Source organism: Rhinatrema bivittatum, chromosome 15 (genome assembly GCF_901001135.1).
Source record: "Rhinatrema bivittatum chromosome 15, aRhiBiv1.1, whole genome shotgun sequence".
NCBI classification, from domain to species: Eukaryota; Metazoa; Chordata; class Amphibia; order Gymnophiona; family Rhinatrematidae; genus Rhinatrema; species Rhinatrema bivittatum.
The window spans coordinates 54,521,252-54,544,011 of NC_042629.1; the positions used below are offsets into that span (position 1 = coordinate 54,521,252).

General features: G+C 39.8%; 1 protein-coding gene across 4 annotated transcripts in view; it reads left to right on the forward strand.

Moving 5' to 3' along the window:
• IGSF21 (immunoglobin superfamily member 21) overlaps positions 1-22,760 on the forward strand; it is a 716,438-nt gene that overhangs the window by 451,742 nt on the left and 241,936 nt on the right. For all 4 annotated transcript variants that reach the window (XM_029579027.1, XM_029579029.1, XM_029579028.1 and 1 more), the window contains one exon: positions 35-153. In XM_029579027.1, coding sequence (XP_029434887.1) covers positions 35-153 — 119 coding nt within the window. The remainder of the gene's footprint in view (positions 1-34; positions 154-22,760) is intronic.

Sequence of the window (22,760 nt, forward strand, 5' to 3'; positions counted from 1 at the left end):
AGCTATTATCACTTTCTCTCTCCTCTTTTTCTAGGCTTCCTGAGGTTCGGATTTCAGACAATGGGCCCTACGAGTGCCATGTGGGCATCTATGACAGAGCAACCCGTGAAAAAGTGGTCTTGTCTTCCGACAATGTTTTTCTCAACGTGATGTGTACGTAAGATATCTCCTAATTTCTAACTAAACATTGCTTTAAAAAGGAATTTACTGATCTTGGTAGAAGTAGTGAAGAGGAACAGCAGAGGCAGATATGCCTGGATACTCATGTAGGCAGGAATCCCATCAACCAAAAGGCATAACTAAACTATTCAAATTAGAAAAGAAATGTGTGATTTTTTTTTTTTTTTGGGATGTTGGAGTGAGCTTATTTTAGATTCATCTCCAAAGGAAAATCACTGATTTTATTATTTTGTTGGAAAGCTTGTCTTGTGTGAATGTAGACATGCAAGCCCAGGGTAACTCTCTAGGATGACAAGTGATATATTTAAAGCTGGTGGTGTTTCTTTGTCCTCATAAGTAGGAAGGGCATCAAGCCCTTTATCATAATATTCTAAATGTTGCCATGATGAAGGAATGTTCTGTTTTGTTTTGAGGCACTTAAAAAAAAAAAAAAAAAAAAGATAATCTGCTTGTTGAAACTTTGTGACTTACTTTTTTTGGCTTAGTCAATGTCACTTGATAGTTTCTTGATGGCTTGCTGAAGGGAGTTGCATTCTTTCAGCTCCATTAAGAATTGCAGTAGACCATATGCCCAGATTATGACTACCAGCTAGATGTGATTGAAATCAATTTATGGTTTCTGTTATAATCAAATAAAACTCATGATAAAGTCAGTGACAGGTGCCTCAGTGACAGCATTTGTCTCTGTGTCATCAAGAACCAGTGGACACTGCTATTCAGTTGCACTTTGCAAATAGGAAGAAAACCAGAAAGATCCTACAGTAATGTGAACATTTATGGCACAACTGTTGCTATGTCATAGAGGCCTATATTTTCATGTTTAGATACTATTATCCAAAGGTACAATCCCATTACTGGATGATAGATAATAGCTGAAAGCAGATAAAGTCCAATTGATTGATCCCAGTGTTCCTAATTATTCCAGTCATCACTAGGAACATATCTGAGCTGCCAGCAATAGAAGCTTTACCAATTGTAGGATAATATTTCTTATCCAAGTCAGTTTTTTATGACTTCCTTCTTGGTTCTCTACCACCCTTTGGTAGATAAGGGTAATCTGCTTGGAGTAGCAGTTGCTACCATTAACTGAAGGTATGGGGGTAACCAGATAGAGCAGCAGTTACTACACTAAGCAACTTGTTGGACAGACTGGCTAGACCATTTGGTCTTTATCTGCTGTAATTTACTATGTTACTATCAGCATACATATTCCCATACTTAATCCAACACCCATTCCCTCACTTTCTATGTCTTTTACCATCATGCTTTGTAATAATCTAAATAGCTACCAAAACTGGTGAAGCTGTTGCCCGATTAGCTCCCTAGGTCAAAATGACCTTGCTGGCTGGTAATTGACCACCTAGCACCAACCCAGTTTGTCTCTGAGGAGTTCTGCTAATTCCAATCTGACTACCCCATGACTTGCAGCGTCTCTAGGTCATTTTTTAAATCTGCCTCTTGTTTTCTCTTTATCACATGGATAAATAGTACCTGACCATCAACAACACGCAGTCATTAACATAGTTTATTTCAGTAGAGCTGTAGCTTCTGGTTCCAAACTGGCTACCTCATGGTCTGAAGTTTTGTTAGACTATTCTTCTTTCATCTTTCCCCTTTTTCTTTTTAACTCTTCTCCCCTTGCCTCTCAAGAGAATGGCGAGTGGGTTGCTTGCAACCTTCTAACCTTGTCTCTCCAGAGCATGCTTGAATTTTATCATAGTACTGTTTTTGACCATCTTTCACACTCAGTAGAATAGAATTTTCTAGGGCTGTGTATTCATTTTTAAATGAAATAAAAACGACGAAACCACCATGTTTTGTGTAAAAATGAAATTTTAAAAACCTTTGTCCTTGAAATTCCTCTTTCATGGAAATTTCACCTGCCTGTCAAATATTTGTAGCTGGCATATCTCCCTTTCACTTCTTTCCTCTGACAAATAAATTTTTTAGTACAGAATCTCATTTTTCAAACCCTTCATTATTTTTCCAGTTTTTTCAAGCCCTATTTCATTTTATTCACTTCTTTCCAGCATGTCCACTTGTACACTTTTTTGTATCGTCTGCAAATACGTATATTTTTCCCTTAAGTCCTTCTGCAATGTTGCTAATAAAAGTATTGAAAAGAACTGGTCTAGCGCCAAACCCTGGGATACCTCACTGGTCGCTTTTCCTTCGTTGACCAACAAAATGGTGTATACTCAAAATATAAAGCCAAGAACATTAAGACAAAAACACAAATGGAACAATTGCAATAAATACAAATCAAAATGCATAAAATCATACACTAGAGGATGAATTTTCAAAGAGTTATGAATCTAAAAATTAGCATAAGCACACACAAGTAGCATCTACTCATGTACATGCTGTTTTATGAAACAACATATGCCTGTATGTTTGCTTTTGCATGCACATATACACACACAAAAAGGAGATAGTCTAGGGGCGAAGCCAACATTTACACATGTAAATGAATGAAAAGGGGAAATGCTTATGAACTTCGGAAAATATTATGTATGCACACCACTTTCCTCCCCCAATCTAAACTTGCCAGTGAAATTCCCCATTAAAATGTGGCTAAAGGTATGTGCTTTTTCAGTCCTGTCTGCACTTTGTAGCTACTTTAAGGAGGGGAAATGAAACAAAGAATTAACAGTCCACAAAGCCTTACTTAAGTACTTCAAGACAACTGAAAATAAATATAAAACCTCCTATCAGAAGTGTCATTTTACACGCAAACATTAAAAGTCCTTAGGTAAAAGGAAGAAAAGACCTCAGACAAGAACCAAATGTGAACAAAGTTTCTGTAGGCTCAATTATTAATCATCGGTCATAAAAACCACCAAAGTCCTTTTTAAATAATTTTATAATTAATAAACAAGCCCAACAGCCATGAATTCCACACCAAATTACTTAGCTCGAATGATGCCAAGATGAAAGCTTATCTATGCAATCTCGAAGTCCGAGTGCTGTAATCAAATTTAAATGCCACTTCAGTGAAGTCATTCAATTACAAATGTTATAGATAAAAGTTGGCAAAACACCAAAAGCTGAAGTAGCCAGCATTTCACCATTAAGCTGCATCAAGGCATATCTAAAATTCAAACATCACAGAGGTATTAATTATCATAACGGGACTTTTTTTTTTTATCAGGTTACTTATTCCTGATAAGGTAGAATTCAGAACCTTGATCATTCCATTTTAAACTTTCTTGATTTTCTTTGGAAATGTATTTCTCACTAGGATTGATATTTCTTCAATTTAAGTATTTAGTTGTACTGAGAAAAACTTTGATACTTTGAAATATCTTTATACAAATGCTAGAAATCTAAAAAATAAGATGGGAGAGTTAGACTGTAAAGCACCGAATGAAAAGGTAGAATATAATTGGTACCTCAGGGACCTGGTAAAAGAATAACCAATAGGACACTGTGATACCAGGATACAAATTATATATATATCACAATTGACGGATCAAATTGGCAGAGATGGTGCTATGTACTGAAGAGGGCATAGGGTCAAATAGGGTAAAAGTTCTGCAGGGAACAAAATAATTTGTAGAATCTTTTTGGATAGAATCCCCATGTGAGAAGGGGAATAGAATAGCAGTAGGGAGTACTACCATCCACCTGGCCAGAATGAAAAGGCAGATGATCAAATGCTGACAGAAATTAGGGAAGCTAAAAAACTTAGCAGCCCAGTAATAGGTGATTTCAGTTACTTGGGTATTGATTAGGTAAATATCACATTAGAACATGCTAAGGAGGTAAAGGTTCTAGATGAAATAAATGACTGTTTCAGGGAGCAGCTGGTATAAGAATAGACATGAGGGTGAGATATTTTAGATCTAATCCTTAGTAGCACACATGATTTAGACTAAAGGAATCTACTGTGATACTATTTAACGTTCAAAAAGGGAGACCTTGATTAAATAAGAAAAATGCTTAGGAAAAAACTGACAGGAATAACTGTAAAGGTTAAGAGTTTACATTAGGCATGGACATTGTTTAAAAATCATCAAAAAACAAGGAAAAAAGAACCAAAAAAATTTTTTATCACAAAATTGTGCTCAAAAATTTTTTTTGTAGAATAAGACTGACCGTATCGGCAAGCCTGACGACACCCCTTGAATGATTTAACAGGGGTTGTCCGGACTTCTCGTCATTTACAGTCAACCTTTTTCAATTAAATTTTTACAATTTTTTCAATTATTTTTGTTTTTAAATAGTTTTTTATAAATGTTACTTAAAAAATGTTTTTTAAATCCAGGGCAATTGTATCCAGTTATCTCAATCCAGAGACACAATTGTTTCCATTTGACTCAGTCCAAAAAATTATTTTCAAAGCCAAGGAATGTGATTTTCAATAAACAAAGGACAAGAATATTTGTTAAATAACCTCGACACCCGGCCGATGTTTCGCTACTGCTTCATCAGGAGCGTGACATTATTTACTTCCAATATCTCCCGTCGATATTCTATACAAGGAGCATATGAAAATCTTGCTTGTCCAAGCGTGGTGTCTCCCGTCAGATTTATTTCATCGGGAGCTTACCCAGCCTATATCCGCTCAACATTTTAAAAGCGGTCTCATTTTTCAGGGTTGTCGCTTCTCATTATTGCCCGGAAAAATCCTATAGTAAAACATACATACATGTTCTTTAAATATGTGTAATTATATAACTTGTTCCTAGTTACTTAACTTAAACTCGTGAGCACTGCCAAACCTTCATTGTGGACGTGTACCGTCTCAACTGGCTTCTTCTTTTTTCCTTGTTTTTTGATGATTAATTGAATGGAAAATTATTAGCTCTTTTTTTTTTTTTGCACATTGTTTAAAAATACCATCTTGGAAGCCCAGATCAAATGTATTCCACACATTAAAAAAGGTGAAAAGAAGGCAAAATAGCTGCTGGCATAAAGGTAGGCTATTCTAGACGACAACACATTTTTCAAAAAATGGAAAAAGGATCTGAATGAAGAAAACAGCATAAGCACTAACATGTTGGATGCAAAGCATTAAGAAGGTACACAAATGCAGAATTTGAAAAGAAGCTTGCTATTGAAGCAAAAACTCTAACTTTTTCAGGTATATTTGAAGCATAAAGTCTGCAAGGGAGCCAGTTGAACTATTAGATGATCAAGAAGTAAAAGGGGCAGATTGATTAAATGAATTCTTTGCTGCAGTCTTTACTGAGGAAGATGTAAGCAGATAGCCATGCCAGAAGTGATATTTAAAGGTGATGATTCAGTGGACGTGAAACAAATGTCAGTGAACCTGGAAATGTAAATGTGCAAATTGACAAACTAAAGAACAGCAAATCACCTAGTCCAGATAGTGTACATACCAATGTGCTGAAAGAATTGAAAAATGAAATTGCAGACCTACTATTAGTAATCTATAAATTATCATTAAAATCAGCTGTGGTACCTGAAGATTGGAGGGTGGTCAAGGTAACCCCAGTTTTTAAAAGGAGTTTCAGAGGTAATCCGGGGAACTACAGACCAGTGAGCCTGATGTCTGTGCTGAGAATAATGGTTCAAACTATTGTAAAGAATGAAATTAGTGAACATATAGATAGTCATAGTTTAATGGGACAAAGGCAACATGGATTTAGCCAAGGGAAGTTTTTCCTCACCAATCTGCTACTTTTTTTTTTTTTTAAGGCGTGAATAAAACTGCATAAAAGTGAGCCAGTTGATATACCATATCTGGATTTTCAGAAAGCATTTGACAAAGTAGCTCATGAGACTCTTGAAGAAATTTAAGTCATGGGATAGGAGATAATATTCTATTATAAACTGAGAACTGGTTAAAAGATATTCAGTTATCTCGGCGGATAAAAGGTGAATAGTGGAGTGTCCCAGGAATCTGTTTAGGGGACCACTGCTTTTGAACATATTTATAAATGAACTAAAGATGGGAACAATGAGTAAACTGATCAAATTTGCTGCTTATACAAAATTATTCAAAGTTGTTAAATCACAAAAGGATTGTGATAAATTGCAGGAGGCCTTTGGGAGACTGGGTATCCAAATGGCAAATGATATTTAATGTAGACAAGTGCAAGATGATTACACATAGGAAAAAGCAACCCAAATTATAGCTACATAATGCAAAGTTCCACATATGGAGTCACCATCCAAGAAAAGGATCTAGGATTCATTGTGGATAATATGTTGAAATTCTTTGCTCAATGTGTGACAGTAGCTAAGAAAGCAAAAGTAATGCTAGAAATTAGGAAAGGAATGGAGAATAAAATAGAGGATGTCATAATGCCTCTATATCGCTCCATAGTAAGACCACACCTTGAGGATTGCATGCAAATCTAGTCACCACATCTCAAAAAAGATATAGCAGAAGGTAAATAGAAGGGCAATCAAAATGATAAAGGAGATGGAATGATTCCCCTATGAAGAAAGGCTAAAGTGCTTAGGGCTCTTCAGTTTGGAGAAGATGACTGAGGGAAGATATGATAGAGGTCTATAAAAAGGTTTGAGTGGAGTGGAACGGGTAAATGTAAACCGGTAGTTTTCTTTTTCAAAATGTACAAAAACTAGGGGAATCACCAAAAACAAAAGTGCAAAGGATAGCTCAAACAAGAAACAGCTGAATCAAAAAGAGCTCCAGCATTAATCATAAATACTTAATTGCGCAAATATGCTGGGCTTGCGCGCACCGAGCGGACTTTAAAAGCCACCCGGATACGCACATAAATACTGCTGCGCGCACATCTAGGAACTTCTCCAAAAGTGGTGGGGCATGGGTGTGGTCTGAGTGGGGGTATGGGCAGTACTTCGATACCTGAACCAGAAATTAGCGCGTAAATACTTATGCATTCTGATGCGCACCGAGGTCCCTTGCTATGTAACTTAACATCTACTATGGATGGCATGTAAGCTTAAAATAAAACTAATGAGCCATATCTGAGGGGTGTAAAGGGTCTGGGGTAACTGGGGGGTGTACAGGCTATCAAACCGGGGGGGGGGGGGGGGGGGGGGTAGAGGACTTGTCTGTTAACTGGGCGAATTGGGGAGAAACTGATAAAATAGGCAATAGCATCGGCACTCATCCCTTTTAAAATGTGGTCACATGGTAGAAATGGCGCTTGTGGTCACAGGCATGCATCCAGTTCAAATTAGGCATGCTGGCCCAGCTATTTTATAAAATAGCCACATCCTGGGTGTGGGTCGACGTGCACATATACCCATATGCTGCTTTGAAAGATACTGTCCCTTGTTTTATAATTTGAGTTTTATGCTTTTATTATTTTTTTTACATTTTTAAGACATAATTATTTTATGCTATGAGTTTTATTGCATGTTTTGCAACAATTGTAATTTGATGTCTTTGTTGATCTTTTATGAATGTATTACTATTATGTAAACCGCTTAGAAGTTGAAATAGGCTGTATAGAACAATGTTAAAAAAATAAATAAATACCCCTAGCATTCACCTGATGTTGCATTCTGGAGCACCTCTTGGCAGCTAAGTAGGTAACAGCGCCTTATCTATGCTGTGTGTATAGATATGTAACAGCACCTCAGTTCCCTGTGACCAGTATCATGTCCCAAACCATTCCCAGCAGGCAAGCAATGCCAATAGTTACTTTGCTGTGTTTAGAATATATTTGTTGTTGTGTGCTAGTCTAGTTGAGATCCAGCATTCTTGCATAGATAAGATACAAGTGCACCAACAGATAACTTGCTCACAGGGACGGTAACTTTTAAATGAGCATGCGTGCTCGCCTTCAGTCTCATGAATCTTATATCATTTGCGTAAACGCACACATATTATATACAATACGCGTAGAGTGCATATGTTTGCCCCTAATTTTAAGCATTTACACAAGTAACTGCTCTTCACACCTTCTGCCTTTCTTATGCTGTTATACTCTCAATTTTCAAAGTTCTGTGCTTTCTGACTTTGAAACAAACTCTTTTCTGAAGCCCAAGATTCTCTTATTATTGGTATATTGTTCCTGCTGCTTTAATCTGGTTTTCTTGTGGTCATCCTAACTCCATCTTAAAATTCAACTTTTTCACATTTTCTCTGTACCAGTTACCATGGTGTGTACTTACCATGCTCCATCGTGGGTTCTGTTTTTCTAAGGCTCCCTGGGTGAGATGCCAGATAAATAAAATTCAATTAAATTCAACTCTTAAGTCTTGGATCAGTACACAACAAGTAAAAAGCAACACCGAAACCTGAGTATTGTGCTGGCGGCCATAGGAAGACATGGTCATTTTATAGGGGAATGTGCCAAGACAGCAGGATATGTGAGACTCGAGGGAGGCTGTGGAGCAGATGCTAGGATTATATTTACTGAACTGTTTGATTCTGTTTGGCAAACTGTTGAGAAATACAGAGCTGACACATGGCTGGCCCAGTAGCTGCAGGGTGCACACAAGAGCTCACTTGCCTGGCACCTACTTTGCAGCATTTTACTCTAGCTTCTGTTCCTTTTTCTGCCAGCCCTGACACACAAGGGAATTGCTTAGGGTATGTACAGGTCCGATGGGCAGGTAGTGGGGGGAAGAAAAGAAAGGGGGATCAAAAGGAAATGAGCAAACTGAATTTGTGACTTTTTTTTTTACTAAAAATTAACAATGGGAGGAAACCCCTAACTAGTACAGGGGAATGTTTTATGCATAAACATTGTTTTAAAAAGTACCCTCTCTAGACTGTGAGGTCTAAGAGGTCAATTAAAAAAAAAAAAAAAAAAAAGTGATGAATACCAAATTTTGGTGGGCTAAGCTAAATTTATTTTCAGCAAATCTAGCTGGCTACATTTTCGGTTGAAAATCATCCTGAATCTAAATTTAGCTGTTTTAAGGTAAGCTGGTAAGGTTTAACTTGCTCAGTCACCATGGCTTAAACTTATCCAGCTAAGTGGTGTTGTCCGACCAATGCTGGAGGCCGAGCCAGCACTCAAGAAAGATCCCAAGTTTTCCTGTCAGGGTGGCTGTGAGGAGTGAGCTTCTGGAGGGAGTCTGGGCAGGTTACTATCCACGATTTGTATGAGATGGAGTGCTGCAGTTAGACCACAAACAACTGGCCATATCACGGAAGAATCTTAAAATTTCTCCAACAGTGTAAGCACGATGCAATCCAATAAAAATCCAATTTTAAGAGCCCCTGATGCAGCCGAAAGGGTGAAACTCTGCCAGAGTCGGGCAAGTACTGTTATATTGAAAAAAGTTTCCTTCCAAGGCATCAGTCTTGTTTTTGTTTTTCTCACATCTGTGGCTACTTTAGACCGACTACCGCTTTGTTTTTTGGGTCCTTCCTTATCTCAGATAATTGCAAATTACCAACTCCTGTTACCTTGTGAGAATTTTTGAAGAGCAACGGTGATGACAGAAGAGAACAGACTGCTGCTACAGAGTTCCTTCAGAGAGCCTGTTTCTTTGTGTCTAATAGTGTGAAATTCAGAGGGGATTGAGGCAAACTCGTTGTCTGAATGTTTAAGAGTGAATGAAGTTTGTTTTGAGATTATTTTATCCTAAGAACTCCAGGTAAGGTGCAGATTAGCCAGATCTTCTAAATACAACTGGGCCGCATGGTTTTTTCCCCCCAGTTTAATTGAGATAGAACTGTTGAAAGAAGATATGGTGTGAAAAATTTTTTTTTAAATCACACTTTGATTTGATTGTGTACCCTTTGAGTTATTTACCACAAACTTTTTGGGCTCTTTCAGGTGGTTGTTTTTAAGCACCACCTTAATCGTGAGATCAAATAGAGGGATAAGTAAACACAGAGAGAAATTGCAGTCAGGTTCATTTTATCAGTGATTACTTTAAATGAAAGAAAATCCTTGAATAGAAGCAAAGTGCTAGAAGGGGATCTTGTGAATAACTTCAAAGAAAACCTGCCTAGATTGTGAAAATACCTGAGGAAAAGTCAATGAAGAACATAGGGCAGTTTAAGAAACTGACATCAAGGACATTTGTCTTGGAGCAAGACATCAACTGCAATTTCCTTATTCCTAGCCAGGACAGCTACTATTAAGTATAATTACAACTCTGAATCAGCCCTGAACATCTGAATAACAGAAACAATAAGAGAAAAGTGTGAGCGAGAAAAGAAAGAAAAGGACAGTGATATATTTTATCTTCTATCTCTGAATAAAATATCTATCCTGGAACTCACTCCCATTCTGAACCACAGAAATTACGGTAAGTGCAGAAAGGGTGTGAAAGGAGAAGAATGTAATAGTGGAAACACAAGAGTGAATAAGACATCACTCTTTCCCTCTGTTAGCCAGAGCAGGGTGTACCTTTTTTTTTTTATATATTTCTTCACAAAGCTAGAACAAGCTCAGTTAGACCAGTGGTTCTCAACCCTGTCCTGGGGACCCCCCCCAGCCAGTCGGGTTTTCAGGATATCCACAATGAATATGTATGAGAAAATTTGCATACACTGCTTCCATAACATGCAAATTATCTCTCATGCATATTCATTGTGGATATCATGAAAACCCGACTGGCTGGGGGGGGTCCCCAGGACAGGGTTGAGAACCACTGAGTTAGACAGAAGAGGGGGAAGCAATAGAGCAATTAGGGGGAACACGTTTTCTGTCATTTAAAGAAGGTAGGAAAGCTGTGAATGGCAAGGAAAAGTCTGGGGAATATCAAACTTCAGACAGCCCACTCAAAGATCCAGAGGCAAAGATTCATCAAAGCTTCTACAGCATGAGGAGACTGAGCAACACTGGACACCATTTGAAATAGCTAAGTGTATACACTCAACACCAACACTGTGTCTCGCTAGACTGAACGGGAAAGCAAGAGATTCAGAGATACACACAGTGAAAGCAAAGGAGAGAGAGAGAGGGGACAAAGCAGTGTTAAAGGAGACAGACAAACTTAAGAAACGCTGAGAAAGAAAGAAATATATACAAAAGGCATACTTACCTTTATCCGCTGCAAGGAGATACATCACAGCACTTGTGAAGTGGGGCTTAAGGAACAAAAATCATACGCTTTTAAACAAACATTTGCTTTACATTCACATTATTTCAATTGGAACAAACTTTACTACTCCAGAGATGGACATAAGTACAATTCCGATGAGAGTTCTATAATAGCAGGGAATAAGAATCCTAGGAGGCAAAGAGACAGAGAGAAAGTTTCTTTAATGCTATTCATTATTGTAAAATAGTTCTTTCTGCTTTGAAAATGTTATTTTCAAAAGTTCAAAGAATTTGAATTGTTGATTTACACTACTTGCTTGAACAAAAATTGTTAAATAAATTCAACCTTAAAGAAAAAAGTTTATCTGAGCATTATCGGCCGGATTTTAAAACCCCGGTGCACCTAAATCCTGGGCCTTACGCCTGCCGGGCCAATTTTCAAACGGGGCCCAGTCACGCACGTAAACCCTGGGATGCTAGTAAGTGCCGGGGCCTCAAAAGGGGGGCGGTCTGGGGGGCGGAGCGGGGCGGCCTGGGACAGCGCCATTCCTCTCTGTCCCGGAGCCTCGCGCACTGGCCAGCTGCCGGCACGCGCAAGTTACTACATGTCAGGCCCTGAAGTAACTAGCGAAACAAAAGGTAAAAAAAAAAAAATTGGGTTTTATAGAGTGGGGAGGGCAGGGGAGGTTAGGGTAGGGGATAGGAAACTTCCCTCTCAGTCCGCTCCTAAATTGGGATTTTATAACATGCATGCATATATATATATTTTTAATCTAGCCCTATACTTTTAAAGACCCTGCCTTCCCCCCTCTACCCCTGGGAGACTGGTTGGGTGGGTTTCAGTCCCCTTGGTTCCTATTATTGGAAGACCCAACAAGGAGGGCAAACTTGTGGATCCAGTGGTTCCCAGAGTAACATCAGAAAGCCCCATATTCTAATAGCCATCATAGCGGCAGAGTCGCTGCCCAAAGGTAGCGAGGTACACAGTGCCTACATTTAGCTGGGCAAGTTAGGATCCTAGCAATGAAAACTAGCAGTAGCCACTTAACTTTCTCCTCCTGGATCATCCAAAATTATCCTTCCAGCCTAGTCAACTTTCAAAATCTTTGATCTACTGGCTAATTCCTTATTTATAATAAAAAAAAAAAAGGGACAAAGTGTCCAATCACTGTAGCTTATCTTACAAACAAGAATAACTTTTTAAGTGATATAATCAAAATTCACTTCTTAAATACCACTGTCAGTGACCATATTTTTCTTTTTTAATTTTTCACTACATAAAAGATTTTTGGGGGGGTTGGTTGAAAGTTTCATATTTCTGGAGGTGTCACTGCACCTCTATCTGGATTTTAATCTAGTGAATGTTCTTCAAAAGAAGGAAAGTAAAAATCAGCATTTTTTATATGAAAAAAGAAAAAACTGCATTGTGCTTAATGGCGATTTACTGAAGGCTTTTGAGCCAGTTTGAATAGCACCGGTATTCAGATTATAAAGAACTGATAGTAAAAAAGTGAAAGTCAAAATGTTTGATATACATTTAAAGATTTTAGAACACAAAATTATTTTTGGGACTTTTTCACTTGGTTAAAGACACAGGATAAAATCACTTTAATGGAGGTGGTTGGAAGTTAATGATTAAAATCCAGATAGAGGTGCAGGGACACCTCCAGAAATATATGAAACTTTCAACCAACCCCCCAAAACATTTTTTTAATGTGGTGAAATTTTTTTTTTTTTTTAATATAGAAAAATATGGTTACTGATAGTGGTATTTAAGAAGTGAATTTTGATTAATCACTTAAAAGTTATTCTTGTTTGTAAGATAAGCTACAGTGATTGGACATTTTGTCCCCTTATTTTTGATTTATTATAAATATAGATCACTGTTTTGTGGTAGATTATTGGTAATTCCTTATTAAGCCAGCTAAATTCTTTGACAATTGACTTCTAATTAACGGGTTTATGGACTAAGCTTTTTCTCTATAGACACAAAATGGTAAAAGATAACACATTAGGCCTATATTTTTCAGTCTTTGTTCCTGAAACTCTTCTGTAAATTCTCAGAATCAGACCTGGAATATGGCTGAAGTTGACATCAGGTGGGCAAAGTTCTCTAGGCTTTCTCTATAATGGACCTAAGTGGAAACTGGGTGCCTAGATCCAAAGGGATGTGGCTACTTTTTTTCCATGGGTTTGCATCATAATCAAAGCAAGAGTGCGCATAGGTACTTTTGCTTTGATTCTTGTCCAATGGAAAATGACTTGCAGAGATTTGTGCTTGATCTCTGTTGATCAATGTGCATTCTTTTACCTGAAGTCCCCATTTCAATGGGTGAAATGTTTGTCTTTTTAGCCATGGAAATGGCTTTGAATATTGCCCTTGAAGAAAAAGTATGAAAACACCAGCAGTCTTAACCTTATCCTTTCTTTCCTTCCCACATAGAACTGAAAGACAATGTGAAGGAGTGGCTCGGATTGTAAAGATGGGCCTTATGGTCTTTTTCTATCGTGTTTCTAAGTGGATTAGCTAGAATAATAGACTCTCCACCCCATCCCCTACTGACCACCACCATCTGATTTTTGAAAATACTTTTACTGAAAATGCAGTTATAAAATTATTCAAAAATATTTTGCTGATTTTAAAGTGTTAAGTTTGGCAAGTAGTGGGATTTCTCTAATGAAAGCAGTATCCAGAACTCCACTTTTGATGCCAATTCTTCATCAAAAGTGCATATGGGATTCAATACCAAGAAGTACAGAGTCATGCATCTGGGGTGTAGTAATCCAAAAAAGCTGTATGTGATGGGGAGGGTGACAGACTAATGTACATAGACTGAGAAAGGGTCCTTGGGGGTAATAGTGTCTGGCGATCTGAGGTCAGCAAAGCAAGGTGTTAGCTGAAGCCAGAAGATGCTGAGTTGCATAGAGAGAAGAATAACTGGTAAGAAAAAGGAGGTGATATTGCCCTTGTACTGGTCCTTGGTGACACCTCGTCTGGAGTACTGGGTTCAGTTCTGGAGCCTGCATCTCAAAATAGAGACAGGATGAAGGTGGTCCAGAGAAGGGCGACCAAAATGATGTGGGGTTTGTATCTGAAAACTTATGAGGAGAGGCTGAAGAATCTAAATATGTATACTCTGGAAGAGAAGAGGTGCAAGGGAGATGTGATGCAGACTTTCAGGTATCTGAAAGATTTTAATGATACTCGAACTTCAAACCTTTTCTGTTGGAAAGGAAACAGTAGAACTAGGGGTCATGTAATGAAACCCCAGGTGTGACAACTCAGAATCAAAATCAGGAAATATTTTTTTGTGGAAAGAGTGATGGATGCCTGTAATGCCCTTCTGGAAGAGGTGGTGAGGACAAAACCAGTAAACTAATTCAAAAGGGTATGGAATAGCCCTAAAGGCTAGCGATTGGAAATGAAGAAAAGAGAACATGAGAATAACCTGCACAGAGTGGCAGTTACTACCTTTAACAGAAGGCATAGGGATTACTACCCTTAACCTTTATGCTTTTGACGCAACGTCACTCTCAGCTTTAATGGCAAGGGGAAATAGTGGCATTGGATTTAGCCAACACTTTTACAATCTGGGCAATGATATGCAGACATTAAGGGAAAAACACAGGACTGCTTGTGTGGCCAAATCCAAAAGCAAAGCACATTACAGCAGCATTGTCTGAATTACCAAGAAGGCTGCTCACCCTGTAAAAATGTTGCTAGCAGTAACTTTTTGTGGCTTTGTTTTGACTGTAAATATTACTACCCTTAACATAAGGCTTTGGGGTAAGTGGCATGGAGCAGCAGTTATTACCATAAGAAACTTGCTGGGCAGACTGGATGGAGCATTTGGTCTTTTTCTGCCATCATTACTATGTTACTATGACTCCGATTTGTGCATGTAATTTACAGTTTTGTAAATAGCATGTATTCATGTATGCGCTATTTTATGCACACTGGTGCTAATTTGTATGCATGCAGCCTTTGAAAATTCACCTCTTAGTGAAAATGGAGCAGTAAATGAGGTCATGTCATGCAAAATGACCCCATACATTTTCTCAGAATCAGAATACCAGCCAGGGCTGAATTTTTTAACAGAAAGAAAACAGCATTGCTTCCTTTGTTAAAGAGAATGAAAAGGGAGCCTCTGCTCCAGCAGAAATTATTAAAGTAGTTCAGCTTCATTAGTGTTTTTGAGCCACAGGAGGACATGTACTGAAAAGCCTGTTTGTGTGGAGCTAGGGAGCTGGCCAGAAATATCGTACTTGCTAAGTATCTCGCACATCAATGCCAGCCTTTTCAGAGCCTGACTTGGTACATTCTTAAAAAAAAACAAAAAAAACTCCAAAAATCTGGCTGGATGTTGCTTGGTCTTGTACACCGAACAAGAAGGCAAGTGGAAAGCATGAGTGGCAGGGAGTAGAAAGGAGCAGGGACATCGAGAGGCAAAGAAAAGAGAAGAGCTCAAACAGGCAAGGAGAAGAGAAGAGACACAGGGTAGAGATATTAAGGGATGGGGGGCGGTAAGGGCAGAGAAAGAAAGAGACGGAGGGAGAGAGAGACACATGGGGAGAAAAGGGAGCAAGAGAAGCGCAGAGACCAGGAGAGCAGGGAAGAGCAGACGCACACGGGATATATATATATATATATATATATATATATATATATATATATATATATATATATATAGGGATGTGGGAGAGTTGATCAGCGAGAGAGAGAGCGAGACATGTACAGACAGGGAGGGAGAAGAGAGAACTTTAGGGTCTGAATCATTTATTTACTTCAATTTTTGCATTATATGACCTTTTTGAAGGGTATTCTTTAAAAGAGATCATGCTTCTTGCTTTGGGAGCAAATTTGCTTCTGCAGAGCCTGTTCAGATAAGTTAGTAAAGTCCACCTTCCTAATTCTGATGGCTTTGTGGTTTTCAAATGTTTTAGATTTCCTGGTCTCGCCGCCTTTCAGATAAGTCAGCCTTCCTAATTCTAATACATTTGAGTTTTTAAATGTTTTAGATGTCCTGAGTTTTGGTTCAAACAAAATCAGCCTTTCTATTCCTAATGCCTTTGGAGTTATCAAATATTTTAGATTTCCTGGTTTCAGTTTGTTTCAAAGTTGTCCAGGTGCCTTATGTGAGATTTTAGCATACTAAAAAAATAAAAACCCAGGCATTTGGTTGACGCTGGGGTACAAATTATTTAATGCATGTTAGCATTATACAACAAATTTTCAGTGTATTTTTTAAAATATAGCAAGCTTACTGTTCTGGCAGCATGCTTACAGCTGCAGAGCCTGTTCAGATAAATCAGCCTTCCCAATTCTGATGACTAATTTATTCTGGGTTAAAAGTTATGAAGTGCACATTCAAAAGCATTTATCCAGCTAACTCACAGGTTAGCTGGCTAAGTTAATATTTGAGCACATATCTGGCTAAATTCTAGCCAGCTATTAAGTTAGGGGCCTAGATTTTAGCTGGGCATTCTGGGGGTGTAATTGAGAGGAGTTGCCAACAGGCTAATTTAACTGGCTAACTCAAATTTTCAGAGCTAGCTGGATGACTTAGCTGGCTAAGTCGGGTCAGTCCAAAGAGCTGTCCTAAAATTAGCAGGCTATAGTTATCTGGCAAACTTTAAGATAGCCGGCTATATTCATTCTTTTTCACCCAATGCACATTAAGTTCTGGAATTCATTCCTAGAGGATGTGGTTAAAGCAGTTAGTGTAGCTGGATTTAAAAAAAGGTTTGTACAAGTTTCTGGAGTAGTCCATAAACTGTTATTGACCAGTTTGACTTGGGAAAAGCTACTACTTATTGTTGAGCATGAACAGTATGGGATCTATTTACAATTTGGGATCTTGTCAGGTACTTATGACCTGGATTGGCCACTGTTGGAGACAGGATACTGGGCTTGATGGACCCTTGGTATGACTCAGTATGGCAATCTTGTATTCTTATGATCTTAATTATGAATTTCATGGGAGGGAAGCTTACAACTTCCCCATACTACAGGAAGGAGAGAAAAGATACATTTCAGTAACTTGGATAATTGGTTTTTATATCTGTTAATAAATTAAAGAAAGAGGTCACAAATTAATTGAGAAATTGACTGTAATAATACATGACAAATACAGCTGTAAAGATCATTCTCATCATTTCACAGCAATTCAGTAAAAGTATTGTTGGAAACGAGTTCAGCTTCCAGTGTGTTTCATATGTCATAGATAAGTCAGCACTCATCACTGCTGTATACAAAACCTCTGCGCTGGGAAATGGTTACTTGCAACGTACGGGACCCAGAAGAAGTATCTTCCCCTGGCTCAGGGAACCTTGGATGATGATATAATGAACCATCAAGAGAAGTGTATCATCATTGACCTTATTTGAGATATTGGCCTCTGGAATCTCTTTCCAGGACTTACCAGCCCAGTGGTTACATCTGTATTTCATGGAAGCTGGGAACCCTGCCATACTCCTGTGAAATACGTCCCCTTTTCCCTAGCATGTGCTTTCTGCCCCAAAGGAGATGCAAATATTTTGATAAAAATCACGTCTACTTACATTTTGTAGGCTGCTGGCCCTCTAAGAAATCTTCCTGGTGGTAGAGCAGGTGGGCAGTAGAAGCAGACAAATGTAGTTTTGGCAAAGGTTAAAGTGTCATCTTGACACAGCTATGCTTTGGAGTGCATCTCCTTTAGGAATAGACTGCAGAGGATTTCAGCATTGGCAGCAGAAGGGAAACCATGTAGGCCACTTCAGTGGCACCAGTAGAGCTGCGAGTTGGTTTCAGAAGAATGCGGCTGTGAAGGAGGAAGTATGCCAAATGTGGTGAATGCTGGTATAGGGCAGTCAATGTCTGGTGGTGGCAGAGGATGGTGAGGGCCATATTTAGCAAAACAATGGCATCACATGGAGCTGTAGCATTTGCCTGGGAAGATAATGAGGCCACATTGTTGGCAGCATGGGCCAGTGTTGATGATGAGGAGCTGAAGTGCTGGATGCGATAGGAGGAATGGCACAGTTTCAGGGCATTTTCCTCTTGCCTCCCCCCCCCCCCCCCCACACCATCTGACCCGAAAGCAGCAACAGAGGAAGGGAGGTGTGTTTGCCGTCACCTGCTTAGACATGGACTGCTGGCACCACATGCATATCCCATCCTTGTGGTCGGGCACCTGCATTGCGAGATCAGCAGCAGAAAGTGCTAGCTGGTGCGATTTGAATGTGTTCATGGTGTCTGCAAACCCCCCCCCAAACTGGCACAGAAGTAGGGGCAGATTGAGGTGTGCGATGTACAGGCTGTGCACCCTAAAGAGGACCTGTCTCCTAAGCTTCTTGTGATGGGCAGGAGTTTTCCCTCTCTTGTGAGGGTGGAGAGCAGGAGGTGGCCTGCCTCCCAGAGTTCGAGACTTGGCAGTTCTGGGAATCTGATCTGATTTCATCGCTCTTGCTTGTGACAGAAGGATGAAGAGGAGGAGGGGTGGTAGGAAAGAGAGACCACAGAGGGGATAAGTAGGAGAAAGGGAATATGGGAGGCAAGGGTAAGAGAGTGAAAATCTGGGGCCAGAAGGGGGTAGAGGAAGAAGAGCGAGGCCCCTTCCTCTTCTGCCCTTTATGAAAGATCACAAAAAGTAAAAAAAAAAAAAAAAAAAAAAAATTGCAAAAATGCCTTTTATCCTTTTACAAAATTTGCTAGAAGAGAAATATGTTACAATGGATCCCTTTTCATCATCCTAACAAGATGGGTAGCAGGTGGAAAGAGGCAGGCATCTGGAATGAGACAGCCCACATAGGGGCTGGCAAGATGGAGCTCTCAGAGTTGCAAAAAGACGAGGATTGTAGCTGAGAAGAGAAGGTGGCCGGAAAGAGGAGGCAGTGGCAGGAGGGGAGGGGAGGGGGGGGGGGGGGGTGTCAGAAGCAGATCAAGGCTCTGTGGATAGAGAGAGAATGCAGCTGTGGCTCCAAAGCCTTAGAGGGTGGGGGAGTCCCCCTTGTTCACAACTGGAGCACTGATACCAGTATCGGGAGTTTATGAAACCACTACCAACACCCTCCCAAGCTTCTCACTGGGAGGCAGGCAGGGGCTAGAACCGTTCCTGCCAAGGCTGTGCTCAGATGAGTTGTGATTTGCAGTTTAGAGCCTAATCCAGGAAGGTGAGAAGTCTTCACCGGGCACACACTTGTGCAAACTGACCTTTCATTCGGTAAAGCCAGCAATAAGATCTTTTGTGTGTGGCCTTCTTTCAAAGGAATAGTTTAATGTGCACTCAGCGATTAATGTGGCCATGGGGGTGGACAGGGAAGGAAGGGAACCGTTTGGGAGCCAGCACACAGGGTAGGGGAGTAAAACAATCGCTCAAGAAGGGGCAGAGAAGGGGCCAAGGGAAGTGGAGGGCAAGCAGGAGAACACTCAGGAAATAACCATGGGAAAAAGGAAAGGGGAAGGGCATCAGGAAGAATCATGCAAGGACTTGAGGTTAATGTAAATTAGTTATTTACTCGCTCAGACAATAGAAGGACTGGGGGGCAGTCCATGAAGTTAGCAAGTAGCTCATTTAAAACACATTGAAGAAAATTATTTTTCACTCAGCGCATAGTTAAGCTCTGGAGATCATTGCCAGAGGATGTGGTTACAGCAGTTAGTGTTACTGGGTTTAAGAAAAGGCTTGGATAAGTTCCTAAAAGAAAAATAAATAAACTGCTATTAATTAATAAGCAATAGCAGCTTGGGATCTGTCTGTTTGGTTACTTGCCAGGTACTTGTGACTTGGATTGGCCACTGTTGGAAACAGGATGCTGGGCTTGATGGACCCTTGGACTGACCCAGTATGGCATATCTTATGTTACTATGGAGATACTATAGGTGGGGGGACATAGGGCTGGAGGAAAGGCAGCACGCAGGATGGCATGCAGGAAGGAGAGAACTTGAAAAGGGGCCATGAGTTGGGGTGAGAACAGGAGAGCAGGCACTCAGGAAGGGGCAACACTCAGGAAGGACCAGGAAGGAGAAATCCAGAAAAGAAGACATGGGGAAGAAATGGAAGAATGTATGGCTAATGGGAAGACATCATGGATGGAGAGGAACTGGGCAGAAGCACAGGCACTCAGGAAGGGGACATAGGAAAAGTGCAGGATGGAGAGGATTGGGAACGTTCTGTAGGAGGAAGATGGCAGAGGGAAGGCATTTGAAAAGGGTCCATGGATAGGTAGATGCCGAACAGGAGAGAAAACACTCGGGAAGGGTTCAAGTGGGGAGGCTAGGAGGGACAGGACCAGGAGGGAACTGTGGGGGGGAAGTGGCAAGAGGAAAGGCACTTGGAAAGAAGTAGAGTGGGAGATAGCAGGAAAGGAGAGAAGGCATTCAGAAAGGAGAGAGGACCAGTAAAGAGGGACCACAGGAGGATATGCAGGAGGAAAGGCAATTTGGAAGGGGTCATAAGGAAGGGTAGGAAAGAGAGATGACCACCAGAGATCACAAGGAGGGTGGCGATGGATGGCTTTCCAGGGATCAAGGAAGGGGGTGGGAAGAATATACCATCACCAGAGATCATTTTGAAATCCATGAATGTAATGTCTGTGGATACTAAAGTACTTGCAGTGCCACCGGCCCCTGAATGTTCAAAGGGAAACTTCATTGGGGGTTAGGGACTGGGGGGACATGACTGGTGGGAAAGGATTAGGGGAGAGAGACTGATGGGGAATGACCAGTGAGAGGAGTAAGACTGGTAGGGACAGAAGGGGGGTTCCTAAAACTTTTTGATGTTGAAAGGGGGTCCCCACACATGAAAAGGTTGGGAATCCCTGGGTTAGAGAATAACCTTGAAGGGGGGCGAGATAGTCCAGGGTTAAATTAGGGGAGGAGAGAAGGAGAAAATGGAAAGAGAAAATCAGAATTGTCACAAGGCTGGATTAATATCAAATTTCTTGGAGAAACAAATTAGAAGATCAGGAACAGACAGGGCAGAATTAGATATGGTAAGAGGTGGGAATGGAAGAATCAATTACAAGGCCATCATGCATACCTGGACAAAATGGCTGCTGCTTTCCATCCTTCACATCAACAAATGTTTAAACTGCTCAGAAGATGGAAAGCAGTGGTTTAAACATTTGCTTCTGCTTTTCATCCTTCGTAGCCCCTCTTAACCCAGCGGAACTCTAAATTTTCTCCTTTGACACCTAGGCGCTGGGTCAAAAGGTACCACATCACGCTGGATGCACCATGCACCTTTGTGTGCACCAAAGGAGCACAACAATGAGGCTTGCCCCTTTGTTCACCCCTTTGTACACACTTCGTATGATATCTTTACTCCTGTTGACTAAATTTATCATTTGAATTTACCACTGACATCTCCAGGTTTCCTTACGCTCATTATTCCTCTGCTGTGTCCAAGTTAGATGTAAGATCTCTTCTGGTTTATCACCTGCCCTTTGTCTCTCCTATTCTCTCTTCCTTTATGTTGTTGCTCTTGATAATTTATCTCTCTCCTTGTTGCTTTTATGGATCTCAACATGGAAAATCCCATAGTTACTGGTCAAGGAAGACTTACCAGCAAGACATTCTGTTATTACCTCCTCCAATATACATAATCTCCATTGCGTAAACTTCAATCCTTACTGCTCCATCTGGCCATTCCTACTCTTTCCTTAATGACCTTTAATGCTCAGACTGTCAAGAGAAAAGTACCTATTATCTATGATCTTGTTCAATCCTCAAAGCCTAACGCTTACTCATCAGTGAATCATGGCTCCTAGATACTGATACTGTTATTACTAAATCAACTATGTCCAGAGAGTTATTGCTTCTTCTCACAGCCATGCCCAAATCGCTGAGGTGGTAGTTTACTTGCAATTATCAAAAATTCCCTCTTTCCATCCCAGATCACAATTGATAATTGCTCGACATTTGAAGAAATATTATATTGACCTCTTTCATTAATTTCTGCATTATGTATTGTGCACCTGGTCTATTAACATCTGATACACAAACTTCCACTATTGACCCACTTCCTAATTCATAATCAACTTTTGACGCTATTGTAGAAATTTTTGACCATCATACTAGGCATCATTGTGTGGTTAAACAGCCATTATCACTCAACCTTATATATAATCATCGGTCAGTCCATGCTGGAACAAAATAATTTTTTTTGATTATTTTCTTGTGCTGATTACACCTGTGAATTAAAATTTTAAACTTGTCTCAATGACATATCACTTCTACTTGGATTCCCAAAGGTTTTATAATGTTTTCTTCTCCAAATAATTGATATTAGGAACTGTACTTATCTCATGTTGACACGCTTATTCCTCTGCTGAAAACCAACCATGAAATTTCTGCCAAAGTTTATCTCAGCATTGTGCACACACATTTATCCAAAGTTTATCTCAGCATTGTGGTACTTCACATTGTGTGAAGTACCACAATGCTGAGATTAAACTTTGGCAGAAATTTCATGGTTGGTTTTCAGCAGAGGAATAAGCGTGTCAACATGAGATAAGTACAGTTCCTAATATCAATTATTTGGAGAAGAAAACATTATAAAACCTTTGGGAATCCAAGTAGAAGTGATATGTCATTGAGACAAGTTTAAAATTTTAATTCACGGGTGTAATCAGCACAAGAAAATAATCAAAAAAAATTATTTTGTTCCAGCATGGACTGACCGATGA